Below are 26,661 nucleotides of genomic sequence, written 5' to 3'. Positions count from 1 at the left end.
TCTACCAATGATTGTTAATAGGTTGGTAGCTCCCCGCTTTTTCAGTTTTCTGTTAGAGAATTCAAGTATTGGATTGTAAGTAAAATATTGGGCAAGGATTTGGATGTTTAGTCAAAATTTTCAATGAACTGTACTTCTGTTGAATAAGTTTTAAATTTTACAAAAAAGCTTTAAAAAACGCATCAAAAATGTGTTTTCATGCATTTTATTATGTTTTTGCAAGTCGGACAAACATTACAGGGGCGGTGGGGAGGGGGGGGGTCAAACTCCCCTGAATCCATATAGGAGGGAGATTCCCCTTCATTGTCCCCAACCTTCCCCTGATGGTCGTAGAAACTTCTGAGTATGCTCATTTGATCGGAAATTGAAAGTTCTAGTCCTTTTTTTAGTCGAAAGCGATTGGAGACAAACCAGCCCCTGTCCTAAAAATATTTTTGAAATCTGTTTCTTTTGTTGCTCTTTAGGACATCTGATCGACATTTTGAGGTACCTATTTTGTACTTTGTCTTTGGTTGCTAAATTTCACGTGTGGGGGAATTTTCTGGGGGATTTCTGCGGGGCGGGGGGGGGTTCACGGAAGATCAACGGTCCTCAAAGAAGAAGACTGTTGGTGAAACCATGGATGGTGAGTGAGACTAGTCTTGGTGGATTCCCTACTGGAAGGGTAGCATAAGTACACTGTACGTTTAGTGTAGCATAAGGACGTGCAAATTGTACTTATATTGCACATAAGTACAAAGGTAGCATACTGCACATTTACAGATATTAAGTTTGAGACATAGCTAACACTTTTATGCTTGAAAAACTTAAATTTGTCTCAGAACTCCAAAATGACCATTTCTATATTTCAGACAAATCCCTGAATCACATCAGAATCACACTTTTTAACAAAGTCAAAATTACCCACAACTACAGCGACTATTGTGTGTTCCATCCGAAATTTCTCGAGTGGAATATTGGAACAAAAATATTACGAACTATATTTCTGTTACATTTTGTGAGGAATTTTCCAGGGAGGAGGATTTTCTGGAGGGGAGATTTTTCGGCCTTGTCTGCTTTGGAATGAGTCTTAATCCCTTCCCATCGGTGGGTTATTATTTTTTGTATAAGAGAGTGTTAGTAAAATAATTACAGTTTAAATATTCCTGTTGTATACTATTTTCAGCTTTTGAAATTAGGATTGAAAACATGTTTGAGATTTAGGGCTAATAAACAAAATACGTTTTTGAGGATTTTTATTTTAACGTCTTATGCTTCTTTTTTATCTGTATGTTCCTTGAGAAATTAGCATCTTATCGTGTTTACGACCCCAATAAAATGGACGCACATTGGTAAGTGATGGTTCAATTATATTTAAATATATTTTATTTGTATTTAAGGTATTTAAGTCAATGCGTTTTTTTTTATAAAGTACTGTATTAAATTGTCGCTAAGCGTTTTTTTTCTATTGAGCTTTGATCGCATATTTTGTCACAAAATCATTTGTTTAAACTTAGTTGTTTCCTTTTTTTTCTATTTGAACATTTCATTTTTAGGAATTAAGTAAACGCCAAACATCGTATTATCGCTCACGTTCCAGTTTTTCTCGCTCTACATACAGCTATGTTGAACGTGTATTGAAGGCTTTGTCTTCTCGTGCAAGAGACGCGAAGGGATTTTGCAGGAATACACTTTATTATGGGTATGCTCAGGACTTTTCTGATACGGTGAGTTGCCCTGAATAAATGTGTAAGTTCTAAGGCCAAACTTATAAGGGCTGGAAATGTAAAAAACTGTGTCTATAACCTGTATTTCATTGTTGTAAGCTTAATTTACAATTATCTTATCAATAAAGTATTATATGAACAAAATAGATAAAAGAAAAGATATTATTATGCTGATTAAGAATAACTATGCATAATGTAGAGTTTTCTAAAAAATTGGTCACCTGATAACTATAGTCCTATTCAAGAAAATAAAGTCGACTAAATGATTTTTTATCTATGCCTTAAAAGTCCTATATGTGCTCCAAGGCCTATCTAAGGTTGATTATCTGCTTAAAATGAGTGGTAAAACTTGAGTTGATCCCAAATTTCATCTTGAATTGAGGTTCGAATCTCCGAGTGACAAAATTTTTGCTGTGAAATTTTCAGAAAGGTAAGGCTCTTATCCTGACAATTCACTATTAGTATTAGCAATTGACGGCAGCACCAAGCCGTCTGAGGTCAACACAGCTGCATACACTCCTCCACCACAATCAGATTCAAAGCTTCACTCTTTACCCCCTCCTATGAAGTTTGGATTTTCTTAAAGTGTTTCCTTCCCTTATGACATCTTCCCATCCCATTTAGGGTGACCTGTTTCTCGTTCAACCTCAGACAGGTGACCCAAAAAGAGCAATATTTGGCTATCTGTCATTCTTCATGCGTAGAACGTATTAAGACGTTCTCTCATAGTGAACTGTAGTTCATATAATCCCTAGTAAGTGGAATAGAATTGCATTTGTTTGACATAAGATCAGTCTTACGGATACCTAGAACTATCCTTAGTCAGTCCCTCTAAAAATATTTAACAAATCCGTCTCTGCCTTTCGAAGTGCTCATGTTTCAGAGCAATTCTTGATAACAGTCATTACCATAGCTTCCAATAAACTAATCTTGGTTCGTAGAATCACTTTCCTATTCTTCCCAACTTTTCCAACTGTGAAAAATAAATGCAACTGTCCTTGCCTTTTTCTACTTTTTATATCAACCATCTTTATTAACGATACCGCACAGACAATTGCTTGATTGATCTTATTGTTATCTAACAACACCTCTTCACCTCCATTCATTTCTAGTCTAAGCGACTTAGTCTTCCTAACATTAATTTTTGAACCTGTTGATGTACCCTTGGCCCTCAAAACTTCCAGAAATTAATTCATTATGTCTACACTTTTGTTTAGGATGCTCGAATCATCTACGAATTTTACTTTCCCATTTGAATCCATGCTCTCTCATAGTATTTGTTGTATTCCTTAAGACAAAGTTCTTCTACATAAACGGAGATAGGACATTTTTTACAAACTGTGTTTCATTTCTGACAAAGTTGTGTTCTTTCATGTGTGCTGAGCTTCTTGGTCAAATTGTTTGTGATGATGAACGGTAAGCAAAAGGCACTTCGTGCCAATACAAACCGAATCATTGAAAAATAAAAAAGCATCAAATGTTTGCTTTCCGCGCCGAATTCAAACATTAAAACGTATTGATTATAAAATTTACTCATCATACATAGATCACAAAATATGTAGAACGGTGGTCTCGTGTTTGTGATCCCCCCTCAGGGACTATACTATCAAACCAATGGTCATCGAATCTAAGCAGAGGGCTCATTCAAACAGAAATCTAAAGTTGTAGTGCCTATTAGCAACAATAAAATTTGCGCCTCTTTAAAATGTCGATTTTTGGTATTTTGTGCTGCAAAAAAGCGATTCTAATCAAAATAGTACCAAGACTTACTTATTTGTACTTGTACTTGTGGTGAGGCACAGGCTGTTCAGCCCAACTCGGCACCGAGGGTATGATGGACCATATTCTGCCACTGTCTTCGGTCTTCTGTTTGGGGGCGGATGGTTTCCAACCACAATTTATCCCAATTGCGTCAGTACTTCCTGAAACCTCCCGAAGGCTCGAAGTCTTTCTTCATTGTGGCATGCCAAGATCTAGTTTGGCCACCTTGCCATTTCTTCCGGTGGGGGAGGGGCTTAAATTCAAGGGACCGACCGGTCAGTACTAACTTGGGCCCACATAACGTGCCCAAACCATTTGAGCCTTCTGCTCTTGATCATAGTGGATAATGAATGATTCTGATTGCACATTTGCATTAGTTGATCGTTGCTTATCCTTTGGCTAAGTCTGAGGTTGCAAATGGTTCTTAAGCACCTCTGGTCCAAGATGTTGAATGAGCTTTTTCTTTCTGCCTTTAGCGGCCAGGTTTCGCATCAATACAGCAGGATAGAGAAAATACACGCCACGTAGACTCGAAGTTGGGTCTCCAGGCTGATCTCTCTTCTGGACCATAATGACTTACGCAGTTGGCCAAAGGTGCTCAATGCCTTGCTTATTCTGGCCTTGATATCATATGAGGCCCCACCCTTGATATCAATCAGTTACCCGAGGTATCTGGGTTCTTCTACCTGTTCAATTTGTTGTCTGTTTATGGAGATTAACGAATTTCTATCTATGGAAAGGTGCTTGGTTTTGGGGACACTGATGGCCAGGCCTGTCAGGCTAGTGCTATTTGCCAATCTCTGCAACATTTCCATGGCTTGGGCACTTGATTCAGCGAGGAGTGTGCCGCCGTCTGTGCATTCAATGTGCCCTAACTTCTCATCGTGGGTCAGCTCAATTCCGTCTTTCGAACTTATGGAATTTTTGAAGACCCAATCAATTATGTAGTTGAAGAGGATCGGGGAAGCTGGGCATCCTTGTCGCACGCCGTAGGTGATTTCGAAGAGCTTTGTGAGCTCCCCGTACACGCGGATGTTTCTACGCGTGTTCTCATAGTATGCTTTCATCAGGCTCACCAGCTTCGGTGGGAGTCTGTCTTCCAGCATGATTTCCCATAGTAGCGGGCGAAGCACCGAGTTGAATGCCGCTATAAAATCTAAAAAGATAGTAGTGGTTTCTTGTTTGTGGATAGAGCACTAGTGTAGGAGGATCTGAAGTGAGAAAATGTGGTCCGCGCATATCATTCCGGGGCAGAAGCCAGCTTGATTTTTCCTGGTTTTTCGCTCTCTTTCGGCTCTAAACCTGTTTACGACGACAATGGCGAAAATCATTCCAGCCTTGTCCATGAGCGATATGCCTTGATAGTTTTTGCAGTCGTTCCTGTTACCCTTCTTGAACAATGGAATGATAGTTGCATCCCTCCAATCTTGGGGGACTTACTCGCTCTTCCAGATCATCTTGAGGAGGTCCGTGAGTGTGCTGGCCAAGGATGGGCTTGCTTTGTAGAGATGGGCTTGCTTTGTTTTATTACTTCTTCAAACTTAGATGGGGAAATGTCGACGGGGTACTGATTTTGCGGTTGGGAGGGTTCAAGTTCATTGTCCGGTGGTAGAGGAGTCTGGGAGAGCTGGTTAGGTCTATTTAGGAGATCTTGGAAGTGTTCTGCCCATCGATTCCTTCTTTCTCGTCTGTCGGTTATTACTGTACCGTCCGTCCTCTTTACGTTTTCAGCTGTTAGATTTCCCGTTCTCTTGAGGTCCTTAAGGATCTGGTATTGCTTACGGGTATCATTTCTTCTGGCCGCTCCTTCCAGTCCTGTTGCAACATTCGCTCAGTATCTTTTCTTGTCCCTCCTTGCTAGTCTGTGAGCTTTCTTCCGAAGCCGCTTGAACTCTTCCCGATCGTGAGAAGCTTTCGACTTGTCCAAGAGTGCCTGAAGTGTCTCTACAGTGCACCACTTCTTGTGGTTTTTAGCTCGTTTTTGGAGTATCTATAAGGCTTCTTCTTGTTTTGCTGTTTTAATTTTTTGCCACGACCGTTCTAGATTGTCGGCACTCGAATCGTCATTCTGATCTCAGAGGACGGTGAGAGCTTCGAACCTGTTGCTTAGCTCGAAATCAAACTCAGCCTTAGTCGCTGGGATTTCTAGCTTCTTTGTATCATATTTATACGTGGGGCGTGATATTCTCCTTGCTGACAGCTTCTGGAGTAGTGCAGCTACGACAAGGTAATGGTTGGACCCATTTTTCGAGCCAGCATCTGCCCCTTCATGCCATGCAGTCAAGGACAGAGGATTGCCATATTTTTCTTATCGTTAGATAATCAAGTTGTGCAAGTGTGCGGCCATCTCAGGATCTCCACATGAACGTATGAGCATTTATGTGTTGGAAAAAAGTGTTCATAAGGGATAGCTTGTTATGTATTACAAACTGAAGCAATTTTGTACCATTCACACAACGTCTGCGTCCGTGTGGTCCAATACTACCATTTTCTGCTGAGTCAGAACAGGATCCTACCCTTGTATTGAAATCCCCCCTCTAATCACAATCTGGTCTCGGCTAGGACACTTGTTAAGGACCGCCTGTAATTCGTCATAGAAGTGATCTTTCAGGTGGTCAGGGGAGTCTCGTGTAGGTGAGTACGCTGCTATTACAGTCACGTTGAAAGGGTGTCCGTGCAGTCGGATCTTCGCTATTCGGATGGAGACTTTATCCCAGTCTAGCACTGATGATTTGGTCTTCTCACTGAGGATGAATCCGACACCGTGAAGTCTAGATACATCGCTAGAGCAAGAGTTTTAAAAATGACACACGTCAGCCATTTCTGGGTCACTGATCGTGGTTTTACCTTGGTCATTCAATCTTGTTTCAGAGAGCCACAGGATGTCTTGGTTGTATCGGTAGAATTTTTTGGCTGTAAAAGCCTGCGTCACGTCACATTTTAGCGAACATATATTCCAGGTCGCAAGCCCTCTTCATCATCTTTAAAGATGTTGTTGTTGTACCGACTTGCCCACTTTTCGCCAAGGTCCCCGGAAGCCTTGACGCATCGCCTGTCAGGAACGCCGTAGCATAAGTTGTTTTACTTTGATTCAACATTATTCCTTGGTGTTTCGTGGGAATTTTGTTGACTGACGGTTCTCCATAAGTTCTACCTCCCCGAGCAGGATTAGTCGCTTATTCGTGCTTTTTTTTTTTACCAGGGATTATAGTATCGAGCAAAGTGGTCTTCGAATCGTAGTAGAGGGCTTATTCTGACAGAAATTTAAAGTTTTAGTGCCCTATTCAAGCAACACTGTACCCCTAAAGCGCCGAGTTTTAGCATTTTGTGTAAAAAAAACAACAAAAATGATTTTGACTGGCAGTGCGCCAAAATGCTGCCGAAAGAAGATTATGAAATATATGAACTATATAAAATCATAAAAATACTGTGTAAACATCCGCCTGATCTCGTTGGCCATTCTGTCACTGGTTGACACATTCGTCTCTAACGCAAAAAAGAGTCCACACTGAATGAACGGCTAATGCAGACCGTTTGTGCCATGTAGTAATTGACGCTTTGCACCAGGTTGAGGAACGGATGAGCCTCTCTATATTCATGCATATTATTTTCATTATATTAATTTAATTCTTTTATTAATATATTTTTCTTACATCTTTCTTCTTAGTTAGTAGCTAGTGTAAGTTATTTTTTTTTAAAAAGTATTTAGCATTAGCAAGTTTGACTTCTGGTGGTTGAAGTGTTTGTTTGTTAATTATAAATAATACTCTAATTATTGTGCATAATGCTAACGATCGTTCAGTATTACAGCATTACGTATTCAGTATTACGTTTGGTCGTTAAGTTTTTTGCCAACTGTTAGGATGGATGTCAGTATATCTATATGAGGGGTGATGGGGGTAAACGTCAACTTTCCAAGAAATGTCCTTCAGATCAATATAACGGAGGTTATCCCATAACTTCCCTCACTTGTGGGAATATGTTTGGGCTAGGTGTGCAACATGAGTGGTGAGGGGAGGGGAGCTCTCCACTTATTACGGTACTCTCAAAGAGTTTGTAGTGTGAATTCCAAGTAAAGAGTAACCTGTGCGAATGGTAGCGATGACTTTCAAAACAAATTTTGAGTACAATAGACACATCAAAAGATCAATCCCATTTTTTTTTATAATTTCCAATATGGCAAAATTCTTAAGGGTAAAGTTTCACACAAAAAGTTTTCAATACAAGACACTTTGCATAATAATCATAGAAGAGAGGTTTCAAGCCCCTATCTACAAAAATACGGAAGGCTTTGCTGATATACGTACAGTTACAGTGTTTGGTTGTATGTAAGACATTCACTAAAACAAGATAATTCCGAAGAAAAGACGAAGAGTCTTTGTCAAGTCAAAAATTGAACATTATGACCGTAAAACCCATCTGAAATTTCAAACTGCGCCCTCCCAGGAAGTATTTAAGTTTTGCAGCTTTTCAAGGATTGCTGTCATTCTTGAAGGACTCCTATACAGGAATTTAACTTGACCGTAGTGTGTGGTGTCTAGAGGGTTGCAGCCACCATCACATTTAATAGAGCTCTGGATCAAACAGTTCGTGGTGAACAGTGAGGGAAGTGTGAGCTCTGTCAATAAAGGCACAAATTCTAAAAAAAAAATAATAACTTTTAACGCATAAATAGGAAGAACCTCCTGTTAGTACACGTTCGAAACATGCAAAGTTCGTTCATTTTAAGTTCACTTGCCAAAATGTAAAAGCATAAGGAGATTTGTATGATTGTGCGGAATTAAAAAACTTTTTGAAAATCTGTCTCCTCTGTCCCCTTATCTCAATGCTCTTACCACACATGTTTCAAATAGATCTGATTGCTGTCGTGCAAAGGTTGAAGGAACTCGCAATGGTTAGTGTATCATTAAAATGATACATACTGAAAAAAATGTGTTTAATTAAATGCATTTATTAAGAGGCCGATGATGCCCTATTTCAGGATTTTGTGATTGAGAAGCAATTCCAATGTGGAAGGGATTCAGTTCCGTATCAGTCAGATTGGAAACACATTTACGAGAAGGCTCTTCTCATAATTGAAAGATACGATGCTGCCAAATGCACCCCAAGGGACGTAAGTAAGAAACCAGATTTTTGCTTTTATCTTCCTTTCAAGAACTTTGATTACAACAATGATCCGAACCGACCGTATTTTTTTTCAAGTACATCGTCTAAAGAAGAGCCTTGATGACCCTCCCGCCGCGCATAAACTAAAATATCATATCACTTAACAAAATGGATATGTTTTCTTTAGAATGGTGGAAAATTAAGTTTTCTGCGACGGTAATTGATAATTTATTTGTGGATCGAAAGCAACCTGAATGTTCGTATGCTAATGTTTTAATTACAGATGGATCAGACCATCTTTTTTATTATTTGTAAACTAAAGAATTCCTGTGGAATGATAAATAAAAAGGATCTATTAAATAAAAAAAAACTGTTCTGTGATTTAAGAGACGATAACTAAAAAAAAAGTGAGATAAGAATGGGTAATATAGATTTTTCTTCAGTAGTCGAAGAAGATATCTCATCTGTTGCGCATGATATTTTTATCAGAATACTTACAAAGGCATTAAATGAGACATGCCCTCTTAGAAGACCTAAAAAGGCTAGGGCAAAATTCCCTAGGAAACCAAGGATTACTCAGGTTGTTCTAAATTCTATACACCGCAAAAATCAACTTTATAAAGTATGCTTAGGTGAAGCATCTATTATGAATTTCCGTTAAATTAAAAGTTATGGGAATTGAAAAGTTCATGTTAAGGAAACCTAAGTAAGGAGCGGTGCATCTCAATAGTAACCGAAACTCTAAGAAATAGAATCTTGATCAAAACAATCAAAATTTGACGCTTATTCAAAATACGTAAATTTCATCAAGTTTAATGTTACCCATCAAAAGTTACGAACCTGAGAAAATTTGCACAGTTTTTGAAAAAGGGGGAAACACCTCCAAAACTTCAAGTGACCCTAATGGAAATCACACTATCAGATTCAACAAATCAGAGAACCCTACTGTAGAGGTTTCAGGCTCCTATATACAAAAACATGGAATTTTGCCTTTTTTTTGCCAGAAGAAAGATAATGCATGCGTGTTTATTTGTTTTTATGTTTGTCTTTCCCAGGGCTGATTGTATCGAATCAGTGAAGATCGAGAAAGGGTTTATTTGATCGAAAAACCAAAAGTTCTAGTGCCCTTTTTAAGTAACCAAAACTATTGAAGGGTAGCTAGCCTTCCTCCCACGCCCCTTTTTTCCCCAAAGTTGTCCGATCTAAATCTTGACATATCCATTTTGTTCAGCATAGTGAAAAGATCTAATAACTACGTCTTTGAGGATGACTTAACCCGTTACAGCACCCGGGGGAAGGGCTGCAAGCTATGAACTTTGCCTATTGTTTCATAGGCAGCGCAATAGCGCTGCCTAAGTAAAGAGAGCTGTTGGCATAATGTATTATTATTATTATTTTTTTGGTTTTAGACCAGGGCACTTGGTATGGAAGGAGTTATCGTAGAAACTTTAAAAAGGGCTCATTCGACTGGAAATCGGAAGGGCTTGTGCCCTTTTTAATATTTGAAAGTGATTGGAAGAAAACTAACACTCCTCTCTCACTCACCATTTCCCCAAACACATCCAATCAAAGTTTTGAGATAGGCATTTTGTTCAACGTAGTGGAAAGGTCCAAAAATTATGTCTTTGAGGATAACACTCTCCCCAGAGCCCTCAGTGATAGGGTTGTAAGTTATGCCCTGGGGGCATATAAGGTTTTTATAGAAAGCGTCGGCGTAGAAACTTCAAAAAGCGCTCATTGGATTGGAAATTGGAAGGGTTAGTGTCCTTTTTAATAGTAGAAAGTGATTGGAGGGCAATCCCCCTCTTACGCCCACCATTTCCCCAAACACATCCAATCAAAATTTGGAGACAGCCATTTTATTCAACGTAGTTGAAAGTTCTGGAAATTATGTCTTTGAGGATGACAAATCCCCCACACCTCTCAGGGCAAGGGTTTTAAGTTATACCCTGGAGGTATATAAGCTTTTAATAGAAAGCGGCGTCGTAAAAACTTCAAAGAGGTCTCATTCGATTGGAAATCGAAAGCGCTAGTACCCTTTTCAATAGTCGAAAGTAATTGTAGGGCAAATAACCCCATTCTCATACCCACCATTTTCCCGAACACATTCAATCTAAATTTTGAGATAGCCATTTTGTTCAATGTAGTTAAGAGGTCCAAAAATTATGTCTTTGAGGGTGACAAACCCCCACAGCCCCCAGGGCAAAGGTTGTAAGTTATTCCCAGGGGGCATACAAGGTTTTTATTGAAATTGTAGACGTAGAAACTTCAAAAAGAGCTCATTCAATTGGAAATTGAGAGGGCTAGTGCCCTTAATAATAGTCAAAAGTGATTGGAGGGCAAATGCCCCCCCCCCATGCCCATCATTTCCCCACATACTTTCGATCAACATTCAAATATAGCCATTTTGTTGAACGTAGTTGTAGGGTCCGGAAATTATGTCTTCGAGTATGACATCCCCCCCCCAACAGCCCTCAGGGCTAAGGCTGTAAGTTATGCCCTGGGGGCCTATAAGGTTTATATAGGAAGCGTTATCGTTAAGCTTCAAAAAGGGCTCATTCGATTGAAAATTGAGAGGGCTATTGCCCTTTTTAAATAGTTGAAGGTAATCGGAGGGAGAATCACCCCCTCCCCCACTCCCATCATTTACGCAAACATTTCCGATCAACATTTTGATATGGTCATGTTGTTTAACTTAGTTGAAAGGTCTGGAAATTATGTCTTTGGGAATTACACCCCCCAGAGCCCTCAGGACAAGGGTCGTAAGCTATGCCCTTGGGGTATATAAGGTTTTTATAGACAGTTTTGTTGTAGAAGCTTCAAAAAAGGCTCATTCGATTGGAAATTGAGAGGACTAGTGCCTTTTAAATTAGTTGCAAGTGATCAGAGGGCTAATGATCCCCCCCTACGTCCATCATGTCACCAAATACTTCCAATCAAAATTTTGAGATAGCCATTTTGTTTAACGTATTTGAAAAAGTCTGGAAATTAGGTCTTTAAGGATAAAAAATCTCCCCAGTCCTCAGGGCAAGGGTTATAAGTTATGCCCTTGGGGCGTATAGGATTTTTATAGAAAGCGTGGTCATATAAACTTTGGAGGGGGCTCATTGAATAGGTATTCAGACGCTCTAGTTCTCTTTTTAAAAGTCAAAGTGATCGGAGGGCAGCTATCCCCCCCCCCTCACAAACACACACACACACACACACACACGTCGTATTGTTCCGAAATGCATGTAATAGAAATTTTGAGATAGCTATTCTCTTCAAAATAGTCTAAATATCATATAACAAGGCTTTTGGGGTTGGAACAAACCCCAGAGATTAGGGGCTGTTTTGAAGTTTCTACCACAACGCCTTCTATAAAAACCTTATATGCCCCCAGGGCATAACTTGAAAACCCTTGCCCTGAGGGTTATGGGGAAGTGTCTTCCTCAAAAACATATTTTCTATCTGGAAATCAACTACGCTGAACAAAATGGCTATCTCAAAATTTTGATTGGATGTGTTTGGGGGAATGATGGGCGTGGGGGGGGGGGGTGCTAGTTACCCACCAATCACTTTCGACTATTAAAAGGGGCACTAGCCACTCCAATTTCCAATCGAATGAGCCCTTTTTGAAGTTTCTACGACAACTTCTTCGATACGATGTGCCCGGGTATGAAGAAAAAAACACACATTGTGCCCACATCGTTCTTTACTTAGGCAGCGCTAGCGCGCTGCCTATGATAATGTGTTATAATATATGTAACATATTTATATATTAATATTCTACATGTCATTATTTTAATAAAAATGTTTTATGTATTACTTTGTTATGTTTCCATTATATTTAGGGTACGCTGGCACGTCAAACGTTTAAAATGCCTGTTAAAAAGTCGAAGACGTAAGAAAGAGGAATTTTCAGAGACATAGATACTACTATCATTGATTATATTTAGATTTTTTTTTTATTATATACATTATTCTATCATTTCCCTCATAGGGCTGTCATATCATCATTTAGAATAGATTTTACTTTATTAATTTCAACTTTATGCATGCCTCAATACTAAGCAATACTTTTCAAAAGACATTATTCAATGATTTTCCACATAGGGCTGTCATATCACCACTTAGAATAGACATTACTTTATTAATTTCGACTTTATGCATAAATGAAAACTAAGCAATACTTTTTGAAAGTCATTATTCTAACATTTCGCTCATAGGGCTGTCACATCATCACTTAGGATAAATTTTACTTTATTAATTTCGACTTTATGCATACCACAATACTATGCAATTACTATGCAATACTTTTCAAAAACATTATTCTATCATTCCCCTCATAGGGCTGTCATATCATCACTTATAATAGATATTACTTTATTAATTTAAACTTTATGCATACTCCAATACTAAGCAATACTTTACAAAAGACATTATTATATCATTTCCCTCACAGGGCTATCATATAATCATTTTGAAAATATATAACTTTATTAATTTTCACTTCATGCATACCCTAATAATAAGCAATAGTTTTCAAAAGACATTATGCTATCATTTCTCCCATAGGGCTGTCATATCATCACTTAGAATAGACATTACTTTATTAATTTCGACTTTATGCATACCCAATTAATAAGTAATACTTTTTCAAAAGAAATTATTCTATCATTTCCCTCACAGGGCTGTCATTTCATAACATAGATTAGATATTACCTTATTAACTTCGACTTCATGCATACCCCAATACTACGCAATACTTTTCAAAAGATATTATTCTATCATTTCCCTCATATGGTTGTAATAGCATCACTTAGAACAGATATTACTTTATTAATTTAAACTTTATGCATCCCCCAATACTAAGTAATTCCTTTCGAAAGACATTCTATCATTTCCCACATAGGGCTGTCTTATCATCACTTAGAATAGATATTACCTTATTAATTTTGACTTTATGCATACCTCAATACTAAGCGATACTTTTCAAAAGACATTATTATATAATTTCCCTCATAGGACTATCATATCATTGCTTAGAATATATATGACTTTATTAATTTCGACTTTATGCATACCCCAATACTAAGCAATACTTTTAAAAAGACGTTATTCTATCATTTCCCTTTTAGGGTTGTCATATCATCACTTGGAATAGATATTACTCTAATAATGTCAACTTTAATGCATACCCCAATACTAAGCAGTGGTTTTCAAAATCGAGCATTTTATAATTTACCTCATAGGACAGTCAAATAATTACTGAAATTAGACGATACCCTATTACCTTCGGTTGAACGCGTGTCCCTATGAAAGAGAACATTTTTCAAAATCCATAGTTGTACCATTTCTCTTATCGAATCAGCATTAGGTTACTTACAATAGATATTAAGTGATCAGTTTTGGCTTTTTGCATACCCCAATACTACTTTTGAATAACACTTACAATAGATATTACTTTATTAATTAAGACTTTATGCATACCTCAATACTAAGCAATACTTTTCAAAAGACATAATTCTATCATTTCCCTCTTAGAACTGCTTTATCATCACTTAGAATAGATATTACTTTGTTAATTTCGACTTTTTGCATACTCCAATACTAAGCAATACTTTTCAAAAGACACTACTCTATCATTCTCTTCATAGGGCGGTCATATCATCACTTAGAATAGATATTACTTTATTAATTTTGACTTTGTGCATACCCCAAAACTAAAAAATACTTTTCAAGAAACATTATTCTATAATTTTCGCCATAGGGCTGTCATATCATCACTTAGAAAAGACATTATCTTATTAATTTTGACTTTATGCATACCCCATTACTAAGCAATACTTTTTTAAAAGATATTATTCTATCATTTCCCTTATAAGGCTGTCATATCATTACATAGAACAGATATTACTTTTTCAATTTCGACTTTATGCATACTCCAATACTAAACAATACTTTTCAAAGGACATTATTGTATCATTTCCCTCATATGGCTGTCATATCATCCCTTTGAATAGATATTACTTTATTAATTTTCACTTTATGCATACCCCAATACTAAGCAACAGTTTTCAAAAGACATTATTCTATCATATCCCCCATAGGGCTGTCATATCATCATTCAGAATAGACATTACTCTATTAATTTCATATTTATGCATACCCCATTACTAAGCAATACTTTTTCAAAAGAAATTATTCTATCATTTCCCTCATAGGGCTGTCTTATCATAACTTTGATATTAACTTATTAATTTCGACTTTATGCATAACCCAATACTAAGTAGTTATTTTCAAATGAAATTATTCTATCATTTCCCTCATAGCGCTGCAATAGATATTACTTAATTAATTTCGACTTTATGCATACCCAAATACTAAACAATACTTTTCGAAAGACATTATTCGAAAATTTCCCTCATAGGGTTGTCATATCATCACTTAGAATAGATATTAGTTTATTAATTTTGACTTTATGCTTACCCTAATAATAAGCAATATTTTTCAAAAGATATTACTCTATCATTTCCCTCATGGGGCTGTCATATCATCACTTAGATTAGATTTTACTTTATTAATTTTGACTTTATGCATCCCTCAATACTAAGCAATTCTTTTCAAAAGACATTATCCTTTTATTTCCCTAATAGGGCTGTTTTATCATCACGTAGAATAGATATTACTTTATTAATTTCGACTTATTTCATCCCCTAATACTAAGGACTAATTTCCAAAATACATTTTTTTATAATTTCTCTCATAGGGGCGTCGTATAATAACATAAAATACACATTACTTTATTAATTTCGACTTTATGCATACCCCAATACTAAGCAATCCTTTTCAAAAGACACTATTCTATCATTTTTCTCCTAGGACTGTCATATCACCACTTAGAATAGACATTACTTTATTAATTTCGACTTTATACATATCCCAATACTAAGCAAAACTTTTCAAAAAACTTTATTCTATCATTTCACTCATAGAGCTGTCATATCACAACTTAGAATAGATATTACCTTATCAATTTTGATTTTATGCATACCTCAATGCTAAGCTATACTTTTCAAAAGACATTACTCTATCATTTCCCTCATAGGGCTGTCATATCATCTCTTAGAATAGAAATTACTTTAGTAATTTCGACTTTATGTATACCCCAATACAAAGCAATACTTTTGAAAAAAACATTATTCTATCATTTCCCTCATAGGACTGTAATATCATCGCTTAGAATAGATATTACTTGATTAATTTTCGACTTTATGCATACCCCAATACTAGGCGATACTTTTCAAAAGACATTATTCTATCATTTCCCTCATAGGGCTTTTTTATCATGACTTAAAATAAATATTATTTTATTAATTTCGACTTTAGGCAAACCCCAATACAAAGCAATACTTTTCAAAAGGCATTATTCGATCATTTCCCTCATAGGGCTGTCATTTCATCAATTAGAATAGATATTACTTTATTAATTTTGACTTTATGGATACCCCAATACTAAGCAATACGTTTCAAAAGACATCATTCTATCATTTCCCTCATAGGAATGTAATATCATCAATTAGAATATACATTACTTTATTAATTTTGACTATATGCATACCCATTACTAAGCGATACTTTTTCAAAATTATGTATACCCCGATAATGAGCAATACTTTTGAAAAAACATTATTCTATTTTTTGTATCATAGGGCTGTCATATCATCACTTAGAATATATATTACTTTATTAAATTCGGATATATTCAGAACCCAATACTAAACGATACTTTTCAAAAGCTAATATTCTATTGTCTTTCTTATAGGACTTTCATATAATCATTAAGATCAGATGTTGATTTATTAATTTTGACTTTATGCATACACCAGTAATAAGTAATACTTTTAAAACTTCATTATTCTTTCAATTCTCTCATAGGATTGGCGTAGCATCCTATAGAATATATATTGACTTAATAATTTCGGTTTTATTCACAGCTAAATATTAAGCAGCACTTTTCAAAAGACATTATTTTATCATTTCCCTCACAGGACTGTCATATCATCATTTACAATAGATATTACTTTTTTAATTTTGACTTTATGCATACCCCATTTCCCTCATAGGGCTGTCATATCATCACTAGGTTAGGTTACTTTAAGTTAACTACTTTTAAGTTACATTCATGTAGGTTAGGTTACGATGGGCTACCCGGGTACATGCAGCCAATCTAAACTCATCGCTTTTTTTTCAAATAACTTCACTTACATTTAAAAAAGTATAAACGATGACACCCTTTAACTACTACATCTGCTGCCCTCAATTTTAGTTATAGATGGCAGCACACCAGCTCAAACACAAGGGCATAGTGAGAGAGACATGCAAAAATTTAGGTTCATTTAGGTTCACCTATCGTGGTGCCACGATAAGTGAATCTAAATGACAAAATTTTTTGTATGTCTCTCTCACTATGGCCTTGTTTCAGTTAACTTAATGTAACTTAACCTAGTGATGATATGACAGCCCTATGAGGAAAATGATAGAAACTTTTCTTTTTAAATGTATTACTTAGTTTTGGGGTATGCATAAAGTAGAAACTAATAAAGTAATATCTATTCTAAGGGAGAATATGACAGCCCTATGAGGGAAATGATAGAATAATTTCTTTTTAAAAGTAATGCTTAGTATTGAGATATGTAAAACGTCGAAATTAATAAAGTAATATCTATTCTAAGTGATGATATGACAGCCCTATGAGGGAAATGATAGAATAATGTCTTTTGAAAAGTATTGCTTAGTATTACGGTATGCACAAAGATGAAATTGATAGAGTAATATCTATTCTAAGTAATGATATGGCAGCTCTATGAGGGTCATGATAGAACAATATCTTTTGAAAAGTATTGCTTAGTCTGGTCGTATATATTAAGTCAAAATAAATAAGGTAGTGTCCATTCTAAACAATGATATGCTAATACTTTGAGGGAAATGATAGAATTTTGTCTTTTGAAAAGTATTACTTTGTATTGGGGTATGCTTAATGTCGAAATTAATAAAGTAATATGTAATCTAAGTGATGATATGACATCTCTATGAGGGAAATAATAGAATAATATCTTTTGAAAAGTATTGCTTAGTATTGAGTTACACATAAATCCAAAATTAATAAAGTAATATCTAATCTAAGTGATGTTATGACAACCCTATGAGGTAAATGATAGAATTTGTCTTTTGAAAAGTATTTTTTAGTATTGGGGTATACATAAAATCAAAATTAATAAAGTAATATTTATTCTAAGTGATGATATTACAGTTATATGAAGAAAATGATAGAATAATGTCTTTTGAAAAGTATTGCTTAGTACTGAGGTATGCATAGAGTCGAAATTAATAAAGTAATGTCTATTGTAAGTGATGATATGACAGCCCTATGAGGGAAATGATAGAATAAAGTATTTTGAAAAGTATTGCTTAGTATTGAGGTATGCATAAAGTCAAATTTAATAAAGTAATATCTATTCTAAGTGATGTTATGATCGCCCTCTGAGGGTAATGATAGAATAATGTCTTTTGAAAAGTATTTATTAGTATTGGCGGATGCATATAGTCTGAAATGGTTCAAGTAATATATGATGTATGTGATGCTATGCAAATCATGTAATGGATTAAACAAAGAATTGTCATTTGAAAAGTAACGCTAAGCATTTAGATATATGTAAAATCAATATTAATCATGTAACATCTACTAAATGTGATGATATTACAGCCCTATGATGGAGATGGTAGAATAATGTCGTTTGAAAAGTATTTCTTAGTATGGGGGTTTGCATAAAGTTGAAATTAATACAGTAATATCTAATCTAGGTGATGATATGACAGCCCTATGAGGGAAACCATAGAATAATGTCTTTTGAAAAGTATTTCTTAGTATTGGGGTATGCTTAAAGTGAAAATTAGTAAAGTAATATCTTTTCTAAGTGATGATATGACAGTCCAATGTGGGAAATGGTAGAATAATATCTTTTGAAGAGTATTGTATAATATTTGGGTTTGCATAAAGTCAAACTTAATAAAGTAATATATATTCTAAGCAATGATATGAAAGACCTATGAGGGAAATGATAGAATAATATCTTTTGAAAAGTATTGCTTAGTATTGAGGTACGCATAAAATCGAAATTATTAAATCAGCGTCTAATCTGAGAGGCTTTACTATAACTCAATGAGAGGTACGATAGAATAACGTAATTTCCAAATTATTAATTTGTGTTAAGAGTCGCATTAGGTCTTATTTGATAAAATTAGGTCCGTTATAAAAGGTTATATAATAACCCTATGAGAGAAATGATAGAATAGTGTCTTTTGAAAAGGATTGCTTAGTATTGGGGTATGCATAAAGTCGAAATTAATAAAGTAGTGTATATTCTAAGCGACAGTCCTATGTGGGAAATGATAAAATAATGTCTTTTGAAAAGTATTACATAATATTTGGGTTTGCATAAAGTCGAAATTAATAAAGTAATATCTATTCTAAGTAATGATATGACAGTCTTATGAGGGAAATGATAGAATAATATCTAATGAAAGTATTGCTTAGTATTGAGGTACGCATAAAATCAAAATTAATAAGGTAATATCTATTATAAGTGATGATATGACAACCCTATGAGAGAAATATTAGAATAATGTCTTTTGAAAAGTATTACTTAGCATTGGGGTATGCATAAAGAAGAAATTAATATAGTAATATAAATTCTAATTGATGATATGAATGCCCTATGAGGGAAATGATAGAATAATTTCTTTTGAAAAGTATTGCTTAGTACTGATGTATGCATAAAATCGAAATTAATGAAGTAATATCTATTCTAAGTGATGATATAACAACCTTTAGAGGGAAATGATAGAATAATGTCTTTTAAAAAGTATTGCTTAGTATTGGGTTATGCATAAAGTCGAAATTAATTAAGTAATATCTAATCTAAGTAATCATATGACAGCTCTATGAGTGAAATGATAGAATAAAGTCTTTTGAAAAGTTTTGCTTAGTATTTGGATATGCCTAAAGTCGAAATTAATAAAGTAATATCTATTCTAAGTGGTGATATTACAACCTAAGGAGGGAAATGATAGAATAATTTCTTTTAAAAAGTATTGCTTAGTATTGGGGTATGCACAAAGTCGAAATTAATAAAGTCATATCTAATATATGTGATGATATGATAGCCCTATTAGGGAAATGATAGAATAATGTCTTTTGAAAAATATTCCTTAGTATTGGGGTATGCATAAAGTCGAAATAAAAAAAGCAATACCTATTTTGAGTAATGATATGACAGCCCAATGAGGGAAATGATAGAATAATGTCCTTTGAAAAGTATTGTTTAGTATTGTGGTATGCATAAAGTCAAAATTAATAGAGTAATATCTATTCTAAGTGATGTTATTACAGCCCTAAAAGTGAAATGATAGAATATTGTCCTTTGAAAAGTATTACTTAGTATTAAGGTATGCATAAAGTCGAAATTAGTAAAGTAATATCTATTCTAAGTGGTGTTATGACAGCCCTATGAGGGAAATGATAGAATAATGTCTTTTAAAAAGTATTGCTTGGTATTGGGGTATGCATAAAGTCTAAAATATGTAAGTGATATCTAATATAAGCGATGATATGATAGCCCTATTAGGGAAATGATAGAATAATGTCTTTTGAAAAATATTGCTTAGTATTGGGGTATGCATAAAGTCGAAATAAATAAAGTAATATCTATTCTGAGTAATGATATGACATTCCTATGAGGGAAAGGATAGAATAATGTCCTTTGAAAAGTATTGCTTAGTATTATGGTATGCATAAATTCGAAATTAATAGAGTAATATCTATTCTAAGTGAAGATATTACAGCCCTAAGAGTGAAATGATAGAATATTGTCCTTTGAAAAATATTACTTAGTATAAGGTTAATATGTAAGTGATATCTAATATAAGCGATGATATGATAGCCCTATTAGGGAAATGATAGAATAATGTCTTTTGAAAAATATTGCTTAGTATTGGGATACGCTTGAAGTTGAAATTACTAACGTAGTTCCTAGTATAAGTGATGATAAGCCAGCCTTATGAGGGAAGTCAAAGAATTATTTATTTTGAAAAGTACTGCCTGGTACTAAAGTATGCATAAAGTCAAAATTAATAAAGTAATATCTATTCTCAGTTTTGATTTGACAGCCCTATGAGGGAAATGCTAGAATAATGTATATAATTTAAAAAAATCCAAATATAATCGCTAGTAGTAGTATCTGTGTCTCTTAAAATTCCTTTTTCTTACATCTCCGACCTCTTAATAGACATTATGAACGTTTTACGTGCTAGCATATCCTAAAAATAATGAAAACATGACAAAGTTTTGCATAAAATATTTTTATTGAAATAATGAGATGTAGAATATTAATATATAAATATGTTACATACATTATTATACAATATTAATGTCATTAAACAACTTTGAACATTTTGAATCTGTTTCATAAAATAAATCATCATGTTCTCTTAATACTATAGTTACTCTCTTCTCTTAGTTCGTAACCTGTAGAATAATCATTATTCCATTTTGAGTCATTCACAATTTTCACTGGGGTGTCATCTACAGGTTCAATATGCGTTCCATCTTTAATAATTTTTGGTTCATTGACTGTATGATCAATAGCAGCAGTAATTTTCTCAAGCGCCTTATTTTCCATCAATTCACCTTTATGATATTTAGTGAAATTTTCACAAATGCCCTTTTTTATTTTGCCTGTAGTTTCACTGTCAATTATCACGTAATTTTTGCACAGGTAACAGTTCTGGCACGTAGACAAGATATGATTTATGACATTAGTGCAGCAATAGGGCTTTTTCGCCTTTGATTTCATTTGAATACAAGCGCATGCCCTGTTTTTAGGTGAAATTCCCAGGTGTTTCAATTACCTGTAGTGTGGTTGGGGTAATACAGAAGTTCATTTAACAAGGGGAGCTCTTAACGCTACGAACCTGCACAACGCAGTCACCAGTTCTATTAAAGGGAGCACACTTGGCATGACACTATGACACACCCCTCTGGACTCAAATGACGTTACACGACTTACACCGTTTCAAACGGAGAGATATGTACTTTGCGACAGGAACCCATGGGGGAATCCCCGCTTACAGCTCACACCTTACGTAATTATTTGGCATCACTGTCACGTAATACGTTGTTTTCGCCCGAAACCCCCAAGCATTTTTTTCATTAACTTAATGGTGGCACACACTTTATGTAAGGTCAGCGCATCTTACGCATGGACGGCGCATCCATCACTACCAAATAATACCATTTTGACATTTTTTGCCCAAAAGCCCCAAGACATTTTCTGTTTTCGGTGTTTCTTTTTCTCGCTCGAAACACCTTTCATATTTTTTTCTTTTTCTATAGTCCTTAACCCGTTCTTGACCCCCCCAGGACTCGAAAGGTCATTCTCTTCCAATGGTACAACTCCCCAAGAAACTCGTCCATGAAATCATTTCCAGTAATATATATCAGGAGCCAAATTCTAAAATTAACCTATGGCACAACAGCTAAGATTCCCCATCTTTTGTCGCTCATTAGACTGATGCGTTACTCACCCAATTTGATACACTCCAGGAGACATTTGCTTTCAAGATATTAATAACGATACAACGAAAATGTATCGTTTCTTTACGTGGGATTTTAGATTTCACACTATCGCGTCGATGCCCCCCACATCTAGCACGCAATACTGGAGGAATAAGGTTGGTATTAGATGCATATAAGACATGTGAAGAGCTGCTAAGGATAATATCCATTTCTTTGAGTACCTGTCAGATTTTCACCTCTTCCATGCGAAAAATTCCTTAATGTCTCCACCCTAACTTTTAAACTTTAGTTCATCCCACAATGACATTACATGACTTCCCCCTCCCCTCAACCCTGTCAACACATCATCTCCACCAAGACATTTCTCAGGCATTTTCTATTAAAAATTATGTCGTTAAATCCCGTGATTCAAGTATTTTGCAACCCAAGCCGATCATGATGTCCCAAAAAATACCCTACACCGCCTTGGCATTTTACCAATGTAACACCAGCAACCCCCCCCCCTCACCCCCCCTCCTGGGTGACCTGACATTAGTTATGCATTTAAACCATATTAAGAGATTTCTTTGAAGGACTTTTAACGAAATGCACCGTTTCATTGAGTATTGTTAGATTTCACCCCCCTCTAGTGGGGGTGAAATCTTCATTTAACACCTCCCACCTTATCTTAAAACTCTTGAGTATACTAGTAAATGACAATGCATACAACCTCGGTAAATTATGGATGATATTAAATAGCCCCCATGACATCGCTACACCCCCCAAGACATCTTTCAGGTATTTCCTAATAAAAACTATGCTTTTAAATCCCGTGATTCAAGTTTTTGCAACCCAAGCCTTGCAGGTTGCCACACAAAACTCTCCACACCGCCATGGCATCACCCTCATCCATCAGCATATGGCACCAGACACCACCCCCGGGTGAGCTGATATTAGTGGTATATCTAAACCATATTAAGAGGTATTATTCAATAACTTTTAACGAAAATATACATTTCTTTGAGTAAAACCTATGAATATTTCACAAGATCCTAACAATATATTCCACTCCCACCTAGCATTCAATTTCAGAGGGCGCTATGATAATTGATGTAATTTTTTAGGCATTATTGTGACTTATAAAAGGATAAAATATAAACAATAACATGTGTAATTTAAGGAAAGACGAGGGGAGTGGACTCCGGGGAGGGAAAGCGTCTGTGACGGGAGGGGACCTATTTTTTCCATTGCCAGCTGAACGCTGCCTTTTTATCCTCTGTTTTATTTATATTTTTTTCGTTGCGGAAAGTGGTAGTTTTCAAGTGTATATTTATTGTTATCCAGCCTCCATCCGCTAAGGCACTGGCCCACTCGCGGGTCGCCTCTGAGGGACTGCTCAGTCCACCGAGCGTTATGTCTCAGTCCTTACGCAGCACAGGGCAAATTTTTTAGCAAAAATATGAAAACACGCAAAGTAGGGGAAATTCTTGTTCCAACCCATCCCGCACACTGCGGGGGAATTTGCTCAGTGTCTACTCATTCCGAGGACGGAATCTGGACTTTGGCTAGGCGATAAAGGAGGTTAAAAATTGGTCTTTCTCGAGATAATTTCAAGGTAGTAATAATAGAGAAATTATTATTGAGTTTCTATGGCAACCCTCTAACGTCACAGCATGCGTGATTCTAGCGCCCAGCCTGCAAGATTTCTACCCCCGACAGGCTTCCCGGGATTCCAGACGTTCTAATATTTCTTCTATATTGGCATGATTCCTAGCCATTTTGGTACATTGTTTTTCTGGAAGACCCCCATTATTTTTGGGACCAGGTCTAATATAAATGACGCCATTGTATCTTACAAGCTAGACTAAAAGGACCCCATGGGGAATCCCCCGAGCACGGCACACACACGAATGCTGCGTAATAACGACGGTAATCATCTTAAGCAATGTCACCTAATGGGAGAGGTTGGAAGATCATCTTGAGAGAAGGGTAGACACACAAACGGTTAAAAAGTATACTTAAGGCCCAAATGGAATGGCGCTGCCACACTGTTTTCGCACTGACACCAGCCCTCATCACACCCTCCATCATCCATGTGGTACCATTCCTCGCCCCCTAGAACATTTTCAACCTATTTCGCCCCGAAAATTAGCTAAAAAATCCCATTAAACACTATATTTTTGAAAACAGAGAAGCCCCCCTCCTTTCTTTACTAATGTTTGATACTCTAAGCATTTCACCTCACAATTCCAGACTATTACTGCCCCTGTGACATACCTCTGTCATCGCCCTAGCTCCCCAAAAACACTTTTCAGACATTTCTTGTTAAAAGTTTTACTTCAACTCATTCATTCGGGTTTTCGCAAGCAATTCACGCTACAGTTCCACACTATAAGTACTCTCAAGAAGCCCTCTGTCATAACCCCATTTCCCCCATAACACTTTTCAGACATTTCTCGCTAAAAATTTTACTTCAAATCATTCATTCGGGTTTTCGCAAGCAATTCACACCACAGTACCACATTATAACTACTCTCTAGCTAAGTAATTTGCTATATTACTAAGTAATTTGCTACCTACAGAGACCAGACTAATGCCTCGACAATCACAACACTCATAATTACCAATAATCACAATTTTGTAAATCCTATTTTAATTAGGCTGGGCCTCAATGTTTGACGTTTTTTTCCTGCCAATCTTATTACTTTTTGCTTAATTATGGAGGGCATATTAGAAAGAAAATAATGACAAAGCCTCAGCAACAACTTTGGGAAAGTGTTTATTCATTGTTGCTATAATTCAATTTTGGTACCAAATTTGAGTATCTTAAAAACTCTTCAAGGTTCACTGAGAGATTTTTTTGCTGCATTGAAATTCCCACCCTCAAATCTAATTGGCTGTTTCTACGAAACTTTAGACCAATCAGCGCATCAAAATTTACCGAGTACACTGTTTTTCTTATGTGACCCATCTGATAGATTTTTATTATAGTTTGCGATACAAGGTATTTTTTCGTTGCACTTAACTAGTTTTAAAGAGTTGTATACAAATTTTGGTTCAGCGAGTTCCATATCAATCATTTTTTGGGTGGACGGGCGTGGGGGGATATGCCTAAAACTATTCCTAGAATTCTGAAACTGACTAACTCTGAAGATTCAAGTGAAAAGAAATCATGTTTTGTTAAGAAGTATAAAAACAGAAACAGTAATTAGCAATTCATTTGAAACCTAATATTATCAAGTGAAATTTAAAAGGTTTTATTTATTCAACAGGTTATGGGAAGTGAAGAGCCAATTTCTGAAAATCCAGCAAAGAGTAAACATGTTTTATTAAAAGTATAAAACAAAAAGTGTAGCTTAATAATTCATTTGAAACTTATTACTGTCAAGAAAATTTTTAAGTCGTTTTTTTATTCAACAGGTTATCAAAAGCGAGGAAAATATTATTAAATTTCTCACTGTACCTGTTGAAGTCCATGACGAGTGCGCATGCCAAGAATTATGTAACAGGAGGTGTCCGACAGGACTTACACTTGATTCAACTACATGTACATGTCTTTGCACCAGAGATTGTGGAAACACCGGTATATTAGATTCAGCTAGATGCACTTGTAAGCCGCAGTGTACGATTTACTGCAATTACCCATTCATAAAGAATGAAGAGGAATGTCGATGCGAGTGTGTACTGACGCAGTCAAGGTGTAAACCTGGAGAAGTGTTAGATTATTCTTCGTGTCGGTGTGTTTGCAATAGAGATTGTGGTCCTAATGGGGTTCTTGAGGCTGAAACATGCACATGTAAACCAATATGTGCTCTCTACTGTAGCTATCCGTATGTTAAGAACGAAAAAACATGCCGCTGTGAATGTGATGCTCAGAGCCTCTATTGTAATGCTGACCAAACTGTTGACTACAGTAGATGTGTGTGTGTCTGTAATGAGGTTCGCCAATGTCCAGGCTATGAGGTTTTTAATTGGAATACTTGTTTTTGCGAGTGCGGCTACGCATTTGATAACCCTCCCTATTGTCCTGATGATACTAAATTCGATCCACTCGAGTGTAAATGCCTGCCCGAGGATGAGTAACATTCGCTGTTTTAATTTTTACTAAATCGTCTGCTGTTTCATGGCAAATATTCAATGTTTTCTCTATTTGGTAGTTTGCAATTTTTTTCTGTTTGTGGGATATCTACTTGAATTTGGAATATATATGGTTTATTTCTGAACAAAGAATTTTTATTGTTCAGAGAACTGTTAGAAAAATTAGCTTTATTTGCCAGTTTAGGTACTGTCGTTTTAAAATGCCATTACATTTTTGGGAATCACTCAGATATTTACAAAAAATTAGCAAAGTTCATTTGACTAAAAAATCGACAATCTAAAACACAATATTCTTTTGGTTTCTTGTTTTTTGTTGTTTTTTTTTTCTGGTTTTGCCACTGGAGGAAAAAGAATGCTGCATTTTAGGATTTAGGGTATTTTGTAGATTTGTTT

The 26,661-nt window shown here is 35.8% G+C and overlaps 1 protein-coding gene across 1 annotated transcript in view; it reads left to right on the top strand.

The window, feature by feature from the left end:
- Positions 1-26,365, top strand: part of LOC148946933 (uncharacterized) — an 87,767-nt gene extending 61,402 nt beyond the window's left edge. Inside the window, exons 4-6 of the mRNA XM_089096462.1 lie at positions 1,536-1,706; positions 8,449-8,580; positions 25,591-26,365. Coding sequence (XP_088952588.1) covers positions 1,536-1,706; positions 8,449-8,580; positions 25,591-26,253 — 966 coding nt within the window. The 3' untranslated portion in view covers positions 26,254-26,365. The remainder of the gene's footprint in view (positions 1-1,535; positions 1,707-8,448; positions 8,581-25,590) is intronic.
- The last annotated feature ends 296 nt before the right edge of the window (positions 26,366-26,661 follow it).

This window comes from Artemia sp. Qi Xiang Cuo, chromosome 11, assembly GCF_049724085.1.
Source record: "Artemia sp. Qi Xiang Cuo chromosome 11, ASM4972408v1, whole genome shotgun sequence".
Taxonomy (NCBI): domain Eukaryota; kingdom Metazoa; phylum Arthropoda; class Branchiopoda; order Anostraca; family Artemiidae; genus Artemia; species Artemia sp. Qi Xiang Cuo.
Note: the sequence above shows the minus strand (reverse complement) of the source record. Positions and strands in the feature narration are given on the sequence as shown.